Source organism: Callospermophilus lateralis, chromosome 7 (assembly GCF_048772815.1).
Source record: "Callospermophilus lateralis isolate mCalLat2 chromosome 7, mCalLat2.hap1, whole genome shotgun sequence".
Taxonomy (NCBI): domain Eukaryota; kingdom Metazoa; phylum Chordata; class Mammalia; order Rodentia; family Sciuridae; genus Callospermophilus; species Callospermophilus lateralis.
Genome location: NC_135311.1, coordinates 88,031,010 through 88,054,879, shown reverse-complemented (window position 1 = coordinate 88,054,879; position 23,870 = coordinate 88,031,010). Strand labels below are relative to the sequence as shown.

At 34.1% G+C, this 23,870-nt stretch overlaps 1 protein-coding gene across 2 annotated transcripts in view; it reads left to right on the top strand.

Moving 5' to 3' along the window:
* Lrrc7 (leucine rich repeat containing 7) overlaps positions 1-23,870 on the top strand; it is a 403,609-nt gene that overhangs the window by 73,396 nt on the left and 306,343 nt on the right. For both annotated transcript variants that reach the window (XM_076862304.2, XM_076862303.2), the window contains exon 2: positions 19,462-19,664. In XM_076862304.2, coding sequence (XP_076718419.2) covers positions 19,462-19,664 — 203 coding nt within the window. The remainder of the gene's footprint in view (positions 1-19,461; positions 19,665-23,870) is intronic.

The window sequence follows — 23,870 nt, the reverse complement described above, 5'->3', positions numbered from 1 at the left end:
GGGCAGGAAACATATAAAAGAATCAAAAGAAAATAAGAAAAGAATCATGAACACGGAGAGGCTAGAGACGGCCATGAAGGTAGGGACCACCAAATGCAGTGTAGATGAGAACCAGTGGTGAGAAGCAGACATTTGACAATGAATGGCCATGGATATGCAGAGCCCCAACATGAATGAGGAGGAGATGGAAGAAATCACCAGTTCCTACTCTTAATCTCCTGTACCTGCAAAGGGTCAGTATGGAGGCAAGCTAACAGAGATTTATCAACCCTACCCACGTCTCACACACTGTAACCCTAATTTAGACATTTGTTTATTTGAGTTTTTATTAAGATCACCTTTCTCTGCCTCCTTTATGTTCAAACTTCTTTAGGAGCATCCTGATTAATTTCCCAAACTTCTTCAAACTGTTCTCCACAAAGCAGGAAGGTACAAATGCAAATCTGATCATATCCTTCCCCCCCACTTAGACTCCTCAGGAAATTTCATGATGAACTTTCATCTAGTTTAAGCCAATATAAATTATTCAGAAAGCGGTACTAATAATAAAAAAGCCAATGGAGTTTTGAACATAATTTTCAAAGAGCAAGAAATTTAAAAGCTATATATGTTTATGCAAATTATACAACATAAAACTCAGAAAACTGCCTAAAATCCTTACAAATTCTAAATTGAATAAAGCAGAGCTATGTATATGAAACAATTTGAATCCTAAGTATTACTTTTGGTAAAGATCTGAATAATTACAGTAAAACAAAAATTATCTATAAAAAAATTAACCATCAAATGATTAAGGCATTGATTTGCATCAAAATTAGGATTAGAATGAAGGTTTGCTAATATCTTAATATAGTGTGCTTATAACCATATTGCTTTATAAAGTTATATATAGCTAAAATAGAATATTTTCAGTGAAGATTTCCAAACCAGTTTAGTTTTAATTTTAGAGGCAGAATTTTTTGTATGAACCAAAATAATTTTATATAATCTTATATAATTTATTTTGAGTTTATTAAATGTCTTCAGACATTTGTTAAATGTCTTCATGGTCATAAGAAGATATTTATATATGTGTGTGCATATGTATTAATATTGTGAGATATCTCAGCAACCAATTTTGAATAATTGGGGGAAATTAAACTAATTTACTTAATAATGTTTACCAAATTCTGTACTAGCATGGTCAATCATTGTCAGATTAAAGTAAGAAAAACAGAATGACTGTTATTTCACAGAGATATAACATAGATTTTCATTCTTTTAAGATTTCCTGACTAAATAAATACTCTGTCAAGTATTTTCTTAATTATACTGTACAAATGACAAAGAATGTTTTAAATGTTTCTGTTCATTTTTTTGAAACAGGAAAGCATTTGAGAGCCATAGATTTACTAAGAATAAGAAGGCATTTTATTGCTAAAGAAAGTTAGTGACTGGTCATACTTTTTATAACTTGCCAAGATGTTGTTTAGAACATAAATGTTACCATGGAAGACATTTTCTGGAAAAGATGATTCATCATTTAGATGTCACCCATATGTAATGTCTAGTAGTGCATGAAATATTTGGACTTTTCTTTCTGATGAAACATTTCAAAAATAATAGAATCATTGACTTGCTGGAGAAGGGTACTGTCAAAGTAAGGAATTCTGGAACTTTCTGTTTTGGTAAGGCATGAACAGATTGGCTCCAATTAATCCTCAGAACTTTGACAATTTACCACCATGAATGCTAGAAAGTGCTCTGAGAGCGAAAGAAGAGAGTAACTTACATCCTGAGGAAGTTGGAAAAGATTTGCAGAGGGAGTGACACGTGAGCTGTCTTGAAGATGGATGATTAAGATGTCTCCAATTTCAGAAACAAGTGAGGATCATTCCTGGCAGAGAAGGACATTTGCAAAAGTGTGGAAGGATATGAAGACATTGTGGCCGTATGCTAGTGGGAAGAAGTTGACAGCATTTATGGGGTAGGCTATGGGAAAACAATTAGAAAGTTATTTAAGAAACCATGCAAGAGGCAACATTTCAGCAGTGTTAAAAGGAGGAGGAGCCACCTTAAAAACCTGGAATGCTTAATGTAAGAAGGTATAGAGATTAAATTAAATAGTGTATTTACTTATCTCAAAATATCCTTCCTTTCCCCTGCCTGCTTCCATATTACATGCTCTTAATTTGAACACACCATTACATACACGCTTGCACACAAACACATGAATGTATAATGCATATAAACTGATGTAATGATTTCTACTATTCTTAAACACTAAGCAGATGGTTCAGGAGAATGATAAAATTATTTTGCTTTTCTCCTTCAGATTAGAATTGGCTCTCGGTTCAGAGCCAGTCTAGGAAGATAGTTGTTGCCCCTAATGAGAAACCAGGTGCATTTTGTCTCCACTGATGTTCATTTTTGTACCTCATTTGTTTTCCATATATCTAGAAAATGAGAAATAGAAAGAAGATTTGTTCTGACAGCATTCATATGTTAATCTCACCGTAATTGCTAGAGGTGGTTTGAGTTTTAACCAGGTTCATGCTAGAAAGTAAAACGTTGAATTTATATTGCTAAAAGAATGATTTGTCTGTGACATCCTGTGTCAATAAGAAACATAAATATTCTTGAGATAAGGCTTAGTGCAAAATTTCAAGGTCACTCGAGGAAAATGCTACCAAAAGTCATTTTCACTTGAAAAGAGTACATTAGAGACAATGGAGAACAAAATCTTACAGATCTTTTTCTCCCCATTTATTCATGCTTTTATAAATACACTTTCCTGAAAACATACAACCAAATGAGAAATTACATAACAAATGTACATCCTCCTCATATAAAGATGTAACAGTTACTTAATTATTTCATGGTTCTCTTGTAATAAATCCATTAACTATAAAACCATGGCCAATAGTGAACTTGCAAAAACATTGTCTCATTTTTCATATACTATACTGAAATAATACCCAGAAATAAGCCTAATTACCAACATGAGAGTGTTATAACTGAGAAATGAAACACTATGAGACTGGCAGAGCTCATCTAGGAAGGGATAAGGGAATTCCCAGAAATATGTTTCATGGTAGTGACTGGTAAAAATTAAAGTGCTTCTTATTTGTAATCCACTGAGCTTAAACTATCCAATAATCTGATTTTATAAGTATAAATTGAAGAAGGAACTAATAAAGATTTAAAACAGTTTAATTGCACTTTGCTTCATCAAACTGACAAAGATTAAAAATGATAATACCTGCTGACAATGTTATGGAGAAATGGGTTTTCATATATAACACCTTGGGGACTATCAGTTGGTAAAAATAATTGGGTAATTCTGTAATATTTATCCAGAGTAAAATGTTCAAATCCTTTTTACTTCATAGATGCACAAAGATTTTGTATTTGAGATTGTTTATCAAGGAATTAAAGTTTGGAGGAAATTATAAATTAGATAAACTCCCAGGATAGGAATGATTGGTCAAAGACATGTCAAAGCAGAAATATGTTTCAAGGAATGTTTAATGATATGAGAGAATGTTCATAGGATAATGCTAAATGAAAAAGCATGACACAGAACAATGTATTTCATCTCAATAATACATGTGGTGTGTGTGTATGTGTGTGTGTGTGTGTGTGTGTGTGTGTGTGTGGTGTTTAGACTGCAACTCAAGTGAAAGATAGGAAATATTCTATGAAGTGCTTTATTTATGGATGTTTAGGAGTGTAGTGAATTTTATTTCTTATTTATACTTTTCTGTATTTTCCAAATTCTTAATAGTAAGTATATATTACTTCTCTATTCTGAACAAAATAGCAAATGGATTTTTAAATAGAAAAATTATGATTAAGCAGAATTATGTGTCCAAAATGTCTTAATAGTTCTTTTCTCATTACTTCTATTTCTTGTCTCTGTGAGAGTGATAATGTTCATTTGTAAAGCTTACCAGATACAGTTCACATGATATGGTGGTTAATAGTGCAGTTTGTAAGGTAATATAATTTCTATTTTTATCCTTTCTCAAAAATTCTTCATTCTGTTTATTTCTACTGTCAGTTTAGGATGTCCATACTAACTCTTTTTTTCCTTCTTCTAAACCAGATATTCCCATTCTTTTTCATATGATCAGGTTTATTATATCAAATTTCAAGACAATTGTGAAATTTTTATTTAACATTTTAATTAAATTTTTTAAAATTCAAGTAGTTTATTATAGTCACTTCGTGGCTGCTTAAGGACACTGGGATTTATTTCTTTTCCTGAATGTGTATTTCCAAGAATGAGTGGACAGTCTATCAGTTTTCTTCTTTGTCGTACATGTTATTCAAAGTATCTGGTTTACATTCTTGCTGGGCATGTTTTATTTACATTTGAAATGTTTCTAAACCATCTTCAATAGCTTGGTGAATTTAAGACCAAACAACATTTCTATTGTTCATGTATTTATTTATTCATTAATCAGTACACATAGAAATGTCACTGAGAACATCTCATATGGCTGCCAAGAAATCTGTCTTGTTAGGAGCACAAATAAATGACAGTGTCCATAGTCTAACGAGGAGCTCATGTTACCTTAAGAAATTGACAAGGAAATATCTACAATAAGCTAGTGCCAGAGCTGGGCTCTAGGTTCTATGATGTCAGAGACAAGCCTCTTCATCTTCCGTTGGAAGCTGAAGAAGAGGGTTCTGTTGGTTTTCTAGGGCTGCCTTAATAAAATATCACAATCTGGGTGCCTTAAGCAACAGAAATTCTTTATCTCAGTTCTGGAGGTCTGGGGTCTAAAATCTAAGTGTTATCTCTTGGTTCTTTTGAGGGCTGTGAGGGCAGGATCTGCTTCAGACCTAGGTAGCTTGTAGACAGCTGCCTTCTCCCTGTGTCTCCCCACACCATCCTCTCTGGGTATGCATCTGTTTGTTTGTTTGTTGTTTTTCACCTGGCCTTCTTTTTATAAGGATACTAATGTTATTGGAGTAGCATCTTACCCTATGTCAGCATGATCTCCATCTTAACTAATTACATCTACAATAACCCTGTAACAGAGGTTAGAACTTCAACACACTAATTTTGGAAGCACTCTCCCATCCATGACATGGATAGGCAGGAGGACATTTTTGTATAAGGCTAATCCTTGATAAGGAAGAGAAATCCAGGAGAAATGAGCAGTCAGGAGAGTTCAGGAGAAGAAACAGGAAATATAAAAATGCAAAGGCAAGAAAAGTGGAGTGCTTGAGTGTGCGTGGTCCAGGAGAGACTGAAGGCTCAGCAAAGGCCTGTATTCCTTCTCAGAAGTGCTGGATGGATAGAGAAGGCAGCACAAGGCTAGCAAAGAATTTTATACAGATTCAGAATTGAATTTTAGAAATGCTTCCTCTGATGACAGGGTGATTTTCGTGAAATACGTTTTCTTCTACCAGCAGGATCCTGTTACTTGAGCATGCTCTTTTCATTCTAAGAGCTCACCTACCTTTTTTTTTTTTTTTTTGAGTCTTTCCCAATGCTTTTTGAAAAACTTGTGTCCCTAATTTTATTCTCCTAATTATCTTAAATGGTGTTGTTTTTATTGTCTTCCAAATAATTTAATTCAGTTCATTTCAGTAAAAAATGAACAAACTCCAATAGTGGCATTTGTTACTTACAAAATGAACTGGGATATGTATTTTAATATTCGTAATATTGTAAATTACTGTTTGAATTTATATTTTTGATCCCATATCATAGCGTTAACAACTAAAAAAGAAACTCTGAATCCTAACAAAATAATTTAGTTTTAAAATGCACCTGGGATTCTGGCATTTAAGCTTTTGTGAACCTAGCCTTTAACAATTGTTAAATCTGTACGTGTATTCTCACATGCCTTAACTTCTTTTGCAGAAATCTTCTTAAATTAATTCTTACTTTAGCTCTTCTTTCAGCCTGAGGGTGACTTCAAGCAGACTTGTATGTTTCATGACTCTTAAAATCTTTCCAATTATAAATTAACGGCCTGGATTTATACCCAAAGCAACTTAGTTGATTAAAAGATTATCACTACAAACCCTGTTTATTTTGTTGAATCTCAAATTGGCACATTTGCTCTATCCTGAAGGCACAAGTGCAACTGTCATCAGCATTAATTAAAATATTAATAAACACAGACAATATCACAAGTTTCCTGTAGTTATGATTGAAGAATGAGTATATAGCAATATGAGATGGTATTTAAAATGCTTTTTTAAAGTTGTTTACATCAGATTGAAAAAATTCATCTTGTCTAGTGAAGGGCACCATATCGACATTGTGTCACAGAACTAAAGACAAGGAATTGCTGAGATGAGATGGCTCATCATGTGGAAAATGCTCTCTTACTCATGCCTAATAAAGCTCCTTCTCATATCTTTCATAAAAATTATTATTAACCTTCCGTATACCCAAATTTTCATTAAAGTATTTAATTAAAATGTATTTAAATATAACTGTACACATTTCTTACTTCTCAATAGATCCTACTGAATTATTGGTCTCTTCTTGATAATGCACTCATATTAAGAACATAAGTCAACATTTGTACTACAGTATAAAAATTACTCAAGAGATATTAAGGCATAAGAGCATCCTCTGAGAAATTTATTCAAGGATCAAACAAGTGATTAGACTGAGGTTTCTTTCAAACATTTTATCAATTACACAGCCTCTACCTGACCATTCTGCTTCATTCTTTTATTCTGTGTCTCTAGAAAAGTAAGTGTTCAAATATTATTCCAGAAATATTACTTTGGATTATCACCTTAGGAAATGAGATCTTTGAATCTATCCTTAATGCTTAGAAATTTGTTTCTTCATATTGCTTTTGGCTGAGGTTTACAACTTGGTTGGAAGCCAAATCTTCCAAGAATCGTAAACGAACAGTTTATTATTGAATTAGAAATTTTCTTTGAACATTGGCTAGTTTTAATCTCATATTGAAATTTGCTTTGTACTGTCCTTATAGTCCTATTTGCATATTTAAACAAATAAGTAGACAAATAACTCCAAGATAGTAATTCCATGACTTTGTGGAGAGATGACAAAAGTACTCAAATTCAGGATAAGCATCCCTAATTCAAAAAATCTGAAATCTGAAATGCTCTGAAATTCAAAACATTTTGAATACAGTTATGATGTGACAAGTGGAGAATTCCACACCTGACCTCACATGATGGGTTGCAGTAAAAAGCAAAGATTGTAACTGTGCACTAAAAATAAGGTATGAAATTAGCTACAGGCTTTGTGTATAAGGTGTATATAAAATAAAAGAATTTCATATTTAGACTTTGGTCCCATCCCCAAGATATCTCATGATACATATGGAAATACCTCCCCCACAAAAAAAAATCCCGAATTCAAAACACTTTTTGTTCCAATCATTTGGGATATGGAACATATGACCTATAGTATTATTTACCTATATGGTGCAATAAGAGATTTTTAGTGAACTTTTGTATATCATAACTTTATACAAATCTCCTCTCAAGGGATTGTTTTCAGATCGATTAGGTTAAAGTTCTTTAGAATAGTTACTCTTAAGATGACAATAACAATAGTGAAGCAGAAAAGAACAAGGAAAGCAATATTATTTATTTATAGTCTGGAACAATTAGAGAAGATTTTCTTTAAAAGAATTTAAATTACAATAAATGCTACAAACTCAACCTGTGGATTTTGTTTGAAAGCCCATTCTAAGAGTAGAAGGCAATGACCAAATAAATTAAAGAATAAACCAGAATATTGTGTTTATCATGTAGGAAGTTCTTATTTACAGATTTCTGTAACATCAGCTACTGTGTTGTTTTAGAACATATCAGCAAATTATAGTACCCAGCAAATAAAATCATGCAGCATGGTTTAAAAAGACATAATGGTTTTTACTATACCCCAGTAGGACTGGTAGAGATGAGCAAAATGGCTAAAGGTTATTCAGTTTTGGGAGTGCTGGAAACTAGAGCATAGAATTGGAAAAGTACATCTGTGGAAGTACTGGGTAAAAAAACTGAAAAGTTAAGTTGAAGGGAACTTGAATGTTAAAGAATCTTTAGGCTCCCCTAAAATGTGTGGTTTGGAATACCACTTCCTAAATTCAGTGATAAACTTCAAATTTTTTTAATTAATTTTTTTTTTCTTTTGGTTGGTGGTAGTGATGCTGGGGATGGAACCCAGGGCCTCATGTATGCCAGGCATATGCTTTAGCACTGAGCTACATCCCCCCAGCCCAAATATTCTTAATTTTTAAAAATGTGTTTAGGACATGCTAAAAGATAAGCATAGTATTTTTTTTAACAAAAAGACCTCTGCCTTTGCCCATTTGTACAACTATAACAAAATGCCATAGACTGTGTAATTTATAAACAATAGAAGCAATAGAAAGCTTTTAGACCTGAAGAATCGACCTGTATGGTTAATCAATATGTTAATTAATATATAAAACCAAACATATTAATCTTTAAATATATTTGATTTTTACTTTATTTAAGTATTGTAAATGTATGTGTCAATATATAAAATGGTAAAATACTAATATTTTATAAAAAATCATCATAATTTACATAACATTATATTCAGTATTTATTTTCCTTACCCTGCTATAAATTCACAAAAGTGAGGCACTCTTTTGCTCATTGGTAAGCTCTTTTTCTCTTTGGTGTTTCCAGCATATATGCCAGAATCTAGCACATAGTAAACATTTAATAAGTAATTGATGAATAGATAACTCTTAGATACAGAAATAAGAGAATTAAAGCACAATTAACAAAAATAAGAAGGAAAGATTGTGCCTGGTACAGAGTAGAAACTAAGTAAATATTTCCAGCTCCTGCTTTAGATAAGTTGGAAATATTTAAATTTGGCAACATAAAAATGAAATCAGAAATAACAGTTTAGGGGTTGGAGTTGTGGCTCAGTGGTAGAGAGCTCACCTAGTGTGTGTGAGACCCTGGGTTCGGAAGGAAGGAAGGAAGGAAGGAAGGAAGGAAGGAAGGGAGGGAGGGAGGGAGGAAGGAAAGAAGGGGGAGGGGAGAGAAAGGGAGAAAGAAAGAAAGAAAGGTATTGTGTCCAACTACCACTAAAAAATAAATATTTTTAAAAATAATGGTTTATATTAGAAAGTACTTATGGAAAAACACTCTTTGAAAGCAAATAGATGAAAATTCCTGAGAAGACTATGTAAGAGAGTCCAGGATTGATGTTCTCAACATCAAGAAACTCCTTTAAAGCAGCACTTAAAAATAAATATTCAGTAGGCTCCCTCTGGATACCAAGCACTCAGCTTTCCTTCTTGATTTCTTGTTTTGATTGCTGATATGATAATATCAGCATTACAGACCACAAGGAGATTTGCCCCATAACAGTCCCTGGATTCTGAGGAAGACAAGCTGGTTTGCTTTTATTGATAGGCAAATCAGATCACATCCAGCAAGAATAGGCTCTCAGGTATAATGATGATAAGATGAAAACAAACCCATGAAATCTGACTAGTTTTGAGATGGCATCATTTCAATAGTCAGATAAACAAAACAAAACTCAAAAAACAAGCACCAATGTTCCACTTGAGGTCCAGAACCTATCATGTGGGTTGTCTTGATAAGGGGCTTTCAGAGATATACTTGAAGTTAGGTAATGTTTTTAATGAGGTGTCTTAAAGTAGGACATGTAGAGAGAGCTTGGCAGATTTCCATATCCCTGTGGCACACTTAGTGAGGCAAAAGGTTTCTCAATGAATAAATTAGAAACATTTGTCTTTTGAAAACTGCAAGGCTGCACCAGCTAATGAGGACAGCTAAAATATTTGTCACAAGGAATCTTGGAAAGACTGAACTTTCCCTTGCCCCTCTATCTTTCCAGGTATGGAATATTAGGCAAAGATAACAGACCGAGTTGGGTCTCAAATTTTAGAGAATGAAAATGTATTGAAAGTCAGCTGTTTTGATACATACATTTTTATTGTTTTGAGTCAGCTCCCGACTCAAATTCTCAAGTGACTGAAATTCTCTTTGGTTTAAATTATCAACAGGGAAGGATTTGAAGAATATAGCAAGAGGAGTCTTCCTGCTACTTCACTTAGATTAGGCCCCCCTGGCAAGCCCTGCTATTCAAATGCATTTGACTCCATGAAGGAGTATTGAAAGGGAACTGTTTATTATAGACTGCGGTTGTGAATAAAGAAAATCCCCTTTAGGAATTCAATTGGGATTGAAAAACAATATGATTCAAGATAAAAGGAATCCATACAGTGTCATGAGAATTCAGAAAAAGATGCTGTTACCTTTGATTTCAGGGAATATACTAGAATGGCCTCAACAAAAAGAAATGAATACCAATTTTCCTCATTTTTTCTTATTTATTTATTTGTTTGTTTATTTATTTATTTATATTCAGGGATTGAACCCAGGAGTGCATAACCACTGAGTCTTAATCCTAACCTTTTTTAAAAACTATTTTTCGTTGTAGATGGGCACAATACCTTTATTTTATTTATTTATTTATTTTTATGTGGTGCTGAGGATCGAACCCAGTGCCTCACACATGTCAGGCAAGCGCTCTACCACTGAGCCCCAGTCCCAGCCCACCCTAGCCCTTTTATTTATCTATTTATCTATCTATTTATTCATTTATTTTGAGACACTATTTCACTAAATTGGTAAGGGCCTTACTAAATTGCTGAGACTTCCCTTGAACTTGCCATCCTCCTGCCTCAGCCTCCAAAGTCACTGGGATCAGAGGCCTGTGCAACTGCACCCAGCTCACTGTTTTCAATCTCTTTAAACACTGAGAATCTAAGAATCTTCTTTTAGTTGTGTGCAGACACACAGTAACACTGGAAATCAGATTGCTCCTGAGACAAAGTCTGAACACTGTATGAAACTGTCTATGATGTACACCGGGCAATGGAGAAAACAAACCTGTGTTCCTGTGTGTCATATATAAACATATCTGTGCTTTCCTCTGCATTGTACTAGAGTCAGTTCCTAAATCATTTTCTCCATTCTACCTCACTGTATTGTTACCTCTGTATACCCCAAAAAATTCTTTAAAATTGATTGCTGAATAAAAGAACAATTTATTTCCCTTCCTGCTACCTCCTTATTCTGCTTTGCACCTTTATTCTTTGTATAAGTCACCTGTCAAATGTGTGTTTGTGAGTGCACTTCTGGGTGAGATAGAACTGCTGATAAATTCACATCTTTTTAAGTGCTCAAATGCTGAGCTATGCACACTGATCTCAGGATAATGTAGAGTCTGCTAGTGAAAAAAAACAGTGATTTGGGGGGTAAGAAGATGCGAGATTCAAGCCTGATTCTACTAATTATTCTGTAGAGCCTTATGCACATCACAAAGTCACTAATTCTTGGTTATCACTAAAATGTGAAAATTAATATATGAACTGATTATTTCTCATGAAATAAAAACTAAGATAATAGATTATAAATTTTTTTGGAATTTTGCAAGGACTGTATGAATAAAAGTAATTAGAATGTTCTTGAGTTCTCATATCCATTTACTTGTATAACTAATATTTTCAAGGGTCTTGAAATACTCAACAAGTCACCAAAAATGAACATGTTGAATAAGCTATATATGAAATATGCTCCCCATCTTCATAGAGTTCTTCATCTAGGGAACAATATTGGTTTTAAGTAAACAATTAAAATCAAGTGAACCGCATATATAGTTGTATAACATATTGACAAGAATTATAACCTACCTTGGGTAGAAGGTAGGGAGAAGCTGTTCTTCCTATTTAATATAAATTAAAATAAAAAGCAAATGGAAATGTACCCTTATGTCCTCTGCAGAGGTAGACATAATTCTGAAGGGCCTGTTAGAAGAAAGATTATATAATTTAGGAATGCAAAAGAAGACAGAGATGCAAAGAATATGAAAATAGAAGTTCAGAGGATTAGATACAAAGGGAATGAAGGGAAGGAAGGGTGGATAAGAAAGACAGTGGAAAGAATCTGACATAACTTTCCTGTGTGCGTATATGAATACACAACAGTGAAACCCACCATCCTGTACATCCACAAGACTGGGGCCCTAATTCGAATAAGATATATTCCATGCATTTATAATTTTTCAAAATGGACTCTACTGTCCTGTATAACTAAAAAGAGCCAAAAATTTAAAAATTCAAACAAACAAATAAAAAGGGAGAAGAGTGGTACCTGGTCAGGGGCAGGGCAAGGGGCTAGGTAAGAGTGTGGAAGGCAGGAGTCAGACAATAGGGCCATCACACCCTTGGTAGGCCATAATAAGTAATTTGGACTTTTCCTTGAGATCAGAGAGGAGTTATTGAAGTGTTTGGAGCAAGAGGGTTACACAATTATATTTGTGTTTTGAAAGATCTCTGCACTATAGAAAGAGGACAATAGAAAGGTAGTCACAGATATATTCACAAAATATGTTCAGTTTGAACTAGGTTCACGGGCATTTGAGATGAGGAAAAACAGACTTGATTCATGAAATGTTCAAGTTGGTTAATAATCAGGACTTTGTGATTGTTAAATGCCAGAAGTGAGGAAACTGGAAAAGTCAAATATAATGCCCCGTTTTCTGTCTTGAGAAACTAGGTGAATATACAGCCATTTGCTGAGGTTGGAAGCACAGCAGGAGGAAGTTTGGGTAGAATAGTAATTGCTAACACTTAGTCAATGCTTGAACCTTAAGCTATAATTCTGAATTCTTTGTATCTAATCTATTATTTTGCCAATGAAGAAGCTGATACAAGTAAAATGATGTGCCCAGGTTCCCTCGGCCAAGGAGTTTGCTGCAGAATCCAAGCTCTTGACACTAATGGTGTGCTAGCCACCCCGTAGGAGCATCACTTCAAATTTGAGCATGCTATGTTTGCAATGTTCTTAAAACATAAAGCTGAAATGATGAGAGAAATAAATCTTGAGTTAGAGACCAAATTTTATAGCCGTCCACTTACCACTTGACTTATGTTATATTAAATGAAGGGAGAGTTGGGAAAGGTGAACACGATTGTAAAAGTAAAGAAGGTACAATTAGAAGGGCAATGAGCAGAAGGGAAGCCAACACTATAAATCTCTGACTTGAGAAAGTGATACCTCCTAAAGATTGGAACGGAGGATCCAAAGTGGGAATATTGACTCTGGAAGGGTATGATGTTGCAGGAGACCAAGGGATAGAGGAGTTTCCAAAAGAAAGTTGTAGGTCTCTGCCCAGAACAGAACGCTTACTAATAGGTCAACCAAGATGGGGGTAAAAAAAATGAGAGAGATTAAAAGGAAACTTGCCTTTAAACGTGGAGGTTGCTCTCCTACTTTCCTGATTTATCTGTTCTTACAATCAAGGCCCCACTAAACTGAAAGGAATTTAAAATGCACGTATATACACTCTCAAAGATAGAAATAGAAAGCACCAGCAGAAGAGAGACTTCAATCTATTTTTGAAAGATGGGGAAAGATGTATTTTATGTACATCAAAGTACATGATTAACCACATTATGAAGTATCCACAAAGGGATAGGGATTGATTTGCCTCACCCACCTCCTTAGAATACTGGAGACACCAGATAGCAGGCAAGAAACTGAAGAGACTTTGTGTTGAAAATTGGAAATTCACTAAAAATCTCTATATAAAGTAACATGGCTCCAGACAGAAAATCAAACTATTCTTCTCCAAAATATTCTTTGGCTTGCAGCCTTATCTTGTAGTGTAACTTGTCATGCATATAAAGCTTCCAATTAACTTTATAGAGCATCACAGTTTAATACTGGAGGAGAGCAGGGGGAATCGTCAGATACTTGTGGAAGACCTCTGTGATGAGAGATGAGACCCAAAGAAACAACCAGAAACTGGAACTCAGAGCAATTCAGAGAGAAGAAGGGAAAGGAAAAAAAGAAGAAAAGAGTCCATAGTTAGTGTCTTCTGGAAGAAATGAAGAAGATGTGGCCCCTAAAACACAAATAGACAACTACGAAAACAAGGAACATTCAAGAAAGGAGGGGGCATGGGGTTAGAAATGATGGTGGAATGTGATGGACATTATTATTCAAAGTACTTGTATGAAGACACAAACTGATGTGAATATACTTTGTATACAACCAGAGATATGAAAAATTGTGCTCTACATGTATAATAAGAATTGTAATGCATTCCTCTGTCATATATAACTAAAAGAATAATAAAAAAAGAAAAAAGAAACAACATATGACTCTTGCCAAGTAAAATATGCTTTTGGATAAAACGTAAATCAGTATATATGAATTTAGAAGATACAATTGAGAGAATTTCCCAGAAAGTACAATAAAAAGACAAAGACATGGAAATTATGAGAAAAACAAATTTTAGGCAGAGTCTAATAGTTCTCTCATTTAACTACTAGCAATTATAGAAGAGAATTTTTAATAAACAGTAAGAAATTATGAATTAAATAATAACAGAATAAATATGAATTAAATAATTATTAATTAAATAATAACACAATTGCAGTAAGTGCTTTTGGTGTGTGAAAGAGCCTTTTAAGTAATGAGGACAATAGATTTAAAAAACAAAAACAAGAAAACCATGCCAAACCTCATTGTCAGAAATTCTCAACACTGAGGATGGAATAAAATTCCAAAAATTCTTGGTAGAAGGGAAATTGGGTGTGAAACAGGATTTTGAATCAAATGGAACTGAGTTTTCTTAGAAGCTAGAAAACATAATAAAAATTGCCTTCAAATTAGTGAAGAAGTATTTCCGACCTAAAAGTTTATATCCAGCTAAACTTTCAATCATTCTCTGATAAAATAAAGCTATTTTCAATGGAGCAAGGCCTCAAAAATGTGCCTACTATAAATCCTTTCTCAGCAAGTAAATGGATGTTGTATTCTGCCAAACTGAAGGAATAAATCTGAGAAGAAAAAGATACGAATCCAGAAAATAGAAGGCATAACACAGGGAATAAGTGCAAGATTCAAGGAATGATAATCAAGAGAACGTTTGGGTGACAGCTGTATATAAAGTCTGGAAAAGCAACCACTCCAGACAGGAGTAGGGAGACTTGGGGTTCCCAAAGGATTGGTAGGATTTGGGGGTGGTTATTACATGTGTTTGGCTGTATCACGGGGAGAGAGTCAGGAAACTGAATTAGAAAAATGTACATAGAAGAACCAAGCAAGAAAACAATAAAGCACTTTTTAAACTCTAAGGAATGAAAAAGATACCCAGAAATATAATGTGGTCTATTACACTGGTATATAACCAAGTAGGTACTATTAATTTAAAACATAATTATTATAATGTATTTTGCTTGGATAGAAGTATGTCAGAATTTACTTGAAGAAAGGTAGAATCTCCCTACCTTGTGATATGAGAAACCTGTAATTTAAAAATCAAGAATTAGCACTTACAGTCAAGTTATTTAGAAATTTATAGGGGGTGGGAGCTCCAAAACATTGAAAGTTATTTTGTGTGGGTAGAGAACATGAATTGGGAATGAATGGAATTTTAAAGGAGACATGTTTTGTGCATGAGATGACAAAGTCATCAATGAATGAAAAGGAGTGTTCAAGAAATTGAAATAAATGGTATATGAAAGAGTAGACAGATGTTACTATAAAGAAGCTGTCAAAGGAACGGGTTTTACAGGATGAGAGAAGACCAATAGTTTTTAGAGGGCAGGGTGCAGAGTAATCCATCCTTCTAACTCAGTAGTGGATTAATATGTGGTGTGATAAAATCATCCTCTACTTTTAAAGGCTGTAAGATTGAATGTTGACCCTAGGAAAAACCCAGTTATAGTTGAGTCAACGAGGAGAGGGAGGGGAAGTATTCCTTGAGAGGGTTGAGGCTCAGTGAAGATGTTGATGATGATGTAAAGGAAACTCTGAGTTCAAAGGAAAGACACAGAGGAGTTGGTATAGAGGGAATAGTTCAGCACATTTTGGGGAGAGAAGATGACTATAAGAGCTTATATTCTGGGACTAAAGTGAAAGTAGGCTAAGTGAATTAAGTTTCAAAAAGGTTGATGGACTTGGACATTGACCCAATGGTTCAGGGGCGGGTCTGGGTACTCTTTATTCCACTTGGTTTATGTTTTAAAAAATGTGCAGTGACAGCAACAAATAGATCTCAAGAAAAGTTTGTTATTTGCATGTACAAATATGCCAAAATGAAACCTGTTATTCTGTATAATTAAAATACACTAAAGAAAAAAATAGCCAATGGTCCAGCACAAAAGATGGAACAAGGCTTTGAACAAAAAAAAAGCATGAATAATTGATTTGTCAGTCAGCTTTAAGTCACATAGATAGACAATGTGTGCCCCCTGGGTCTGTTCTATGACATCACTGCTGGGGACAGGGAGAATGGCTAGCACTCACTCAAATTTAAAAAATTAAAAACCTGGGAATCTTCTAAAATAGATTCCTCTGCTCCACTTCTCCCCACCTCTACCACCCTTCTATTCCACCACAAATCTGTGGATTTGACTTCTTAATTACCTTCCCAAAAATCACTTCTCCTCATTCTCATAACTAAAATAATCTAAGCTATCATCACTTACCTTTACAATATAAAAACCCCAAAATACATCTACGAGGTATCTAACAGATGTCACATAATTATTAAGGCACCATTAGGATGACTTATATGTGCTAGACTCCAAGTAGGGACATGAAGGCATTAAATAAGGCCAGGTAAAATAATAATTACAAAATCTTGTGATTTAGACTCTTAAAAATAGAAAGTATACATTAATATTGCAGTATATAAATGTGACTGTATGTCCAATATGATTCTGCAACCTATACACTCAGAAAAATGAGCAATTATACCCCATCTGATTCAAATGTCTGATATGTCAAGATCATTGTACTGTCATGTGTAAATAATTAAAACAAATTTAAAAAAATAGAAAGTATATTTTCACGGGGATTCCCCCCAATACCCACTGCTTTTCTTTTTTTCTTTTTCCTTATTTTGGTCTTTCATTGTATGAAAGAAAACATTTGACCCTTGACTTCTTAGGTCTGGCTTATTTCATTTAGCATGTCCTATATAAACTGCAAAGTATTATACAATTATAAGCTCCATCCATGTATCAACAAATACTATAATTGTATTCTTCTTTGTGGATAAGTAAAACTCTATTGTGTATATATATCACATTTTCATAATTCTTTCATCTGTTCACAGGTACTTGGGCTGGTCCTATAACTTGGCTATTGTGAATTTCCCCGCTATAACCATCAATGTGGCTGTACCCCTATCATGTGCTGATTTTAGATCTTTTGAATATATATCAAGAAGTGGGACATCTGGGTAGAATGGTGGTTTCAATCCTAGTTTTTTGAGGAATCTCCATAATGCTTTCCAGAGTGGTTGTACAACTATACAGTGCCATCAACAGTGTATGAGTAGACCTTTTTCTCCCATGTCCTTGCAAATGTTTATTATTTGTATCCCTGATATTTGCAATTTTCACTGGTGTGAGATGAAAGCTCAATATAGTTTTGATTTGAATTTCCCTGTTAGCTAGGGATGTGGAACATTTTTTAATATATTTACTTGGTCATTCGTATGTCTTCTTTTGAAAACTGTTTGCTTAGTTGTTTCGTCCATTTATTAATTGGTGCTATGTTTTTTTATATATTCTGGATACTAGTCCCCTATCTGAGTAGTGGTTGGCAAAGATCTTCCAGTCTGTAGTCTCTCTCTTCATGCTCTTAATGGTTTTCTTTGCTGTGTAGAAACTTTTATCTTTGATGCTGCCCCACTTATTGATTCTTATGCTTTAGAAGAAATCAGTGGAGCAGAGAAAGGGGATTGAGAAAGAGGGAGGAGGGTTAGAGAATCAATCTGACCAAAGTTTTCTTTCACCTTCATGTATATCCATAATGAACTAATTTTTAAAAAACTTATATAAATAAATAAAAGAAAGATCAGTAGAGTAGAGGAAAGGGAAGGGGAGAGGGAGAAAAGGAGGGAAAGAGGAAATACTGGGGAGTAAAACAGCAAATTATATTCCGTGTTTATATGATTATGTTAAAATGAACTTCAGTATTATATATAATTATTACAAACTAATTTAAAAAATAAAAATGTAAAGTACATATAAAATTAACAATAAAAATATAAAACATTAAATGTGTAAAATCTGGGAAGTGTAGGAGTTTCAGGAAAATTAATGAAAAATTAATCTTTTATATGGTTTTAGTAAACTTTCTATAATCACCATGTGTAAACAGCCATCTATAAGTGCTCACCTATAAACCTGTCCCCAGATTATCTTTTCATTAATGTCAGAAGTTAAAGAGGAATAAGGATGACTTTGAACTGAATCTTCTATAGCTTTTAAGATATTCTACCTGGTTGCCTCAAAATTTGACTTCAGCTAAGCAATTTCAAAAGCAAAATGCTATATAGTTTTTATTTCATATTTATAAAATGTCACTAATTTCTATTTCAGCGTTAGATTTATTTTCTAGTTAAAAATAAATTTATATTCTAATTAAAAATAAATTTACAAGTTGAACGCAAATTTCAAATTAATGTTCATTCAATGCTGATTCTATAGTTGTCCAAGTGCTGTGTACTGTGAATTGAAAAATAAGTAAGACAAGATCTCCTTAAAGGCACCACCTACTCCATGGAGAGACAGCATGCACGTTCAGGAGCTATGCACCTAGTCTTCCTGGGGACATAATCACAGAGATCACCATCTTTGAGTTAGACTGAGGAGTCTCAAGAAAATTATCGGTAGCTGATGTGATCCTGAGAGTCCCAGATACATTAATTTATTCACCAGCACATTCATTTGTTTATTCTACAGTCCTTAGTGAAGGTCAGCTATATGTCAGGCACTGTGACAAACACAAAGATGAACCAAACAGTCCCAGCCCTTAAGAGCTTAAAGTCTAGAAGAAAATGACCTGAAAAGCAATAGAGTAAATATTGAAGGATCCATGACACAAGTCTGTGCCAAATTCATGGCATTTGGCCATGGTAACCTAGAGGAATAGGAAAAGGACATGCCCAAGATGTCACATGAATGTGTACCACAAATTGCAGACTCTTTTCTCCCACCCAAATCACAGGATTCCTAAAGACAAACTAACATTCTGTAGTAAATAAGGAGTTCCATGTCTAATCTGTAGTCCAGTTGATCACACGCTGCACAAAAACAAACTGTTCAACTCATCACGTATTTCCGATGTCTAGTTTATTCAGTAAAAACCTGTTCACTGATGGAATAAATCTGTGGATCAAAAGAGAAGACACTGGGTGAAACTTGAATGTTTTTGCAGAAATAAGAGATGTGTCTTTTCCAATTCCAGAGGTTTCTTTCCTCCACTTTTTTTTTTGGAGTAAATTGCATGTGCATGTCCTATATAAACTGAAAAGTATGATATAATTATAAAATACGTGCCAAAAAGAGTTCTGAATAAGCTCTAAGAAAGCCCTTGAAAAGCAGTTGATTAAGCAGTTTGTTTATTTTTTCTGTTTCTTTCTAGTGCAGTGCCTGGAGATGACCACCAAACGGAAAATCATCGGCCGTCTGGTGCCGTGCCGATGTTTCCGAGGTGAAGAAGAAATCATCTCAGTTTTAGATTACTCCCACTGCAGCCTTCAGCAGGTGCCAAAGGAGGTCTTTAACTTTGAGCGGACATTAGAGGAGCTTTATCTAGATGCCAATCAAATTGAAGAGCTACCCAAGGTAATTTTTGACAACATAAAACATAGACCGTAAATGAGAATTTCATAATTTTGAAGGACTTAGCATAATGATAATGTTAACTATAGCGTTCTGTCTGGGTAATTAACAAATGATGGGGACTGATTTAATTTTCCCCCGTATTCTTGTTACATTTTAATACCACTCTGTGTCATTTCAGGTGATGAATTAATAATAAACTGAACTACACAAAAGTCATCATTTTATGGGTCACACCTTCTTATTTCAAAGTGATCTTTAAAATACAGATCAAAGGGTTGAGATCAACGGCTTGTTTAGAAAAGAAAAGAAAAAAATATATATTTATTCTAGAACTGAAAATTGGTATGTTTACATTAAAGCAATGTTGTTTTAAAACCTTGAACTATATTTTTAAGTCTGAGAAAGCTTTCTCTTTCTCTTTCTCTCTCTCCCCCACCACTCCCCATACTACACACAGAGAGCACTGTCATGAAAAAATGTGTTTTTGTTTCTGGATTTTAAATATTTGATTTTTTAAAATAACACTGAATTTATTTAGAATATAGCTGGTAAAAATAGTTGATAAAAATTTCGACTATCAAACTTTGCCTACATACACACCTCCATTATGACACAGTGCTATGTAAAGAAAACCAGGCCTCCCATTACCCTGTTCTCTCCATAATGGAGAATAAGAAATTAACTAAGAGCAACCAAAGCCACAGCAGAGAGGTAGAATGGGTGGATCCTAACAACTGCCTAAATAAATCACTTAGATTAAGTAGCCAACATGGCATTTACCTGTGAAGGACTTATACAGCAGACAGGACAAAAAATGCTGTGTTACATTTCTATTGCTTATGCTTTTTAAAAAAAAACACATGAAGTAATTTAATAATCAGAATTTTTTTTCACCTGAGAAACCCGAATTTTATTATCAAAATCTGAGGATTCGGGGCTGGGCCTGGGGCTGGGGCTCAGTAGTAGAGAGTTTGCCTAGCATGAATGAGGCACTGGATTCAATCCTCAGCACCACATTAAAAAAAAAAAAAAGTGAACTAATAAAATAAATTTTAAAAAAAATCCTGAAAATTCAATGTGCTGATCAAGACAAATGATGAGTAATTGTTTTCAATTATAATTATGAATTATGCTGTTTACATAATGCTTTAAAATTAGGTATTATTTAATGTGTACTTCAAAAATAATATCTCTCATTTTTGACAACCTAAGTTTATAGTGTCAGCTTGGATATTTTCTCAGGAGGGCTGTGTCAAGCCTAAAAGAGTTGTCAGCCACACAGATTAATAAACCAGGATTGCATGTCAAGTAGAGGCTGGTCTGAAATGGGCTGTCTCTTTCAGTAGAATAGGGAGTCCTCAGGGTGGCGAAAATCAACTCACTAAACCTCATCTCCCTGTGCACACTCACACATGGTGACCTTCACACAATGGATACACAATCAGTGTATTTTCACTGAATGGTGGAACAATGCAGAGGGCCTTCTTTATAGAGAATTGTAAGACTTGATTAGCAAAATCATATAAGGTTTAACAAATCACACATGTAGTATTTTGTTCTAATTCAGAAAAATAAGAACACGTATTTTTTTTTTTAGGTCAGATCAATCTAGGATTGCCCAATAAAGCAGAGATTACCCAGTTATGTTTGAATTTTGGATTAAAAATAGGTAATTTTATACCTTACGTATGTCTCATATATTGCATGAGCTAAATTTGTACAAAAAATAGTTTATTTATATGAAATTCATATTTAAGGAGTTATCCTGTATTTTTATTTGCTAAATCTGGCAACTCTAGGGCAATCTTGATTTATCTTAAAATCTTTGACTACATCCATGAAACAGGTTTTGTAAGGTAAATAATAAAGCATGGTTAATTAATCAAGCAATTATTTGCTTAATATCTACTCTATTACATATACTTGAAGCACTGGGGAGTGTCGATTCGAAATTTCAATCCCTGCCCTTGAGGATTAAACAACCTAATTACAGAGAAGAACTGAAGCATTAAAGTCATGTGGTCAATAATGTATAATCAAAGTGAAAGAGCTAAACACTGAGGTAGAGCTTATGTAGGGAAGAGTTCCGTTCTTGGAGAGGTAAGGGAAGAACTTGACCAAAACCACAGATACAAAAATTAAGATGGTATATCTGGGGGAGAGGAGGAAAATCATGAGGAGTCTGGAGCTGCAGGTGTATGTTGATGAGTGATGAGCATTTGGAGAGAGACGAGGGAGGACCCAGACAACCAAAGGTCTTCAGAGGCACATAACATTGTTTTTCTTAATGTATTAATAAAATAATGCCATTGGAGAGCCTTGCACATCATGTAGCTCACTGAGAGTAAGTAGGCTTGGAAGATAAATCTTAAGATATTTTGTCTGTTTGGTTGGTTAAAACAATGAAATAGCAATAAATAAAAATAATGTAGCTACAAGAATCGTTATATATATATATTTCCCAAAATATTAGAATTAAGGAGAAATTATTAATTCTCTTATAATCGGTGTGCTTTTTATATTTCTCACATAATTTCTTAAGGTTTCTGTTAGATCGTAAATTCATCTTTGTTGCTTTCATAAAAAGTCCTATAATTTGGTTCTTCGACAGCATCTGATATATTGAGGTATAATCATAATTATACATGGATATATTTATGCATCATTAGAAATATAGAAAATTAAGGAACAAAAACAAAAGAAATGATGCATCAGTTAAACCTCTTTAAATGTTTCAAGTAATAGAAAACCCAATCCAAACTGACTTTGGAAAGAAATAGGTTTGATTAGCGCACATAAGTAGAAGGTCCATCTTGGGACAGGATCCAGAATTGATACTTTTCTGTTCACTCTCCTATGAGATTACCTTTCCTCTGAGGTTGACTTCTCTCTTGGCAGAATAGTTGCACCAGTTCTTGAGTTCCCTCTTTCAGGGCCCAGAAAGAGAAATACCTGGTTCTGAAATTCCCTGAGAAGGACAAGAAAGTATCTCCCCCAAAATTCCTCAACTAACTTGCCCTTGGATTTCATTGGCCCCAGTGGTGTTACAAGTTTACTGCTGGTCAGTTCCTTTGCCATTTGATGACAGAATGCACTGGGATGTCAAGAAAAGTGGCATTGCCCACATTGGATTGGATAAGGATGACTACCTCTGTGGAGGAGTGTGACTCCAGGCAGCAACACAATAGGAAGGATTGCTGGGGAGAGTGCCGCAGTGCACACCACCAACAAACCAGTAGAATGATGGTTTTAGGAGGAAAAGGTACTCTTGCTCAGTGGCTATGCAGAGAACACTAAAGACTCTTGGCAGAGTGTTGAGCTCTTTGAGAATTTAAGTCCTCAAATTTGGATTAACTTTGTATTTCTGTGTGCCATCTTCTTTTATTGCATTCTTTCTATTCCTATGATCTTTTTACCATTGTGATTTCATGTTTGTTGAGTAATAACTTTGTGATAATATAGTATGGTAAAGGTTGCCTTTTATAAATGTTTTTATCCTTTACTTTCTGATACTTTATAGAGAAAATATTCTATCTAGTCACGTATCTGTAATATAGGCTGTTATACAACAGAGAGAGAGAACAAAAAGTCAAGGTTAAAGGCATTAGCAAAGATATATCAAGAGTGTGTCAGAATAGATGCAAAAATAGATTTGAAAGAACAGGAAGTATTTTGATTTAGGAATAGTTCTATCTGTTGCTTAATTTTGTCTAATAAAAAGTAAAAATGCAAAATTGCATGCCTTTCTCTCAGAGGCAGACACCTACACACTTTTTAATTTAATATTGCTTTGCTTGTTATTTTGAATCAGGAGCTTAAAATTATAGACAGTGCAAGAGACTGCAACTCATGTGTATTACATTGGAAGTGGTATGGACAACAAATATGAGAAAAGAAATATGAAGAATTTTTTTGAAATCGACAAACTTTTAAAAAGAGAATATGAATAATATTGGAAAATATATATACATATAACCAAAATTATATGATATGGGGAGAGAACTTGGTAAATTAAGTCAATTTCACCATATCTAAAAGAAAATGGACCTAAATTTGAAGCACCATACTTCCTAAGTTTTCTCCATTAGAACATTTACAGTTAATCCCAGAAATATTTTAGAGATTTAGAGTTTTGAACCCAGATAAAGCTGGGATTGGATCTTATCATTGCCATTGGTTGGGAAGATTTTTATTTTCTAAAAGCTT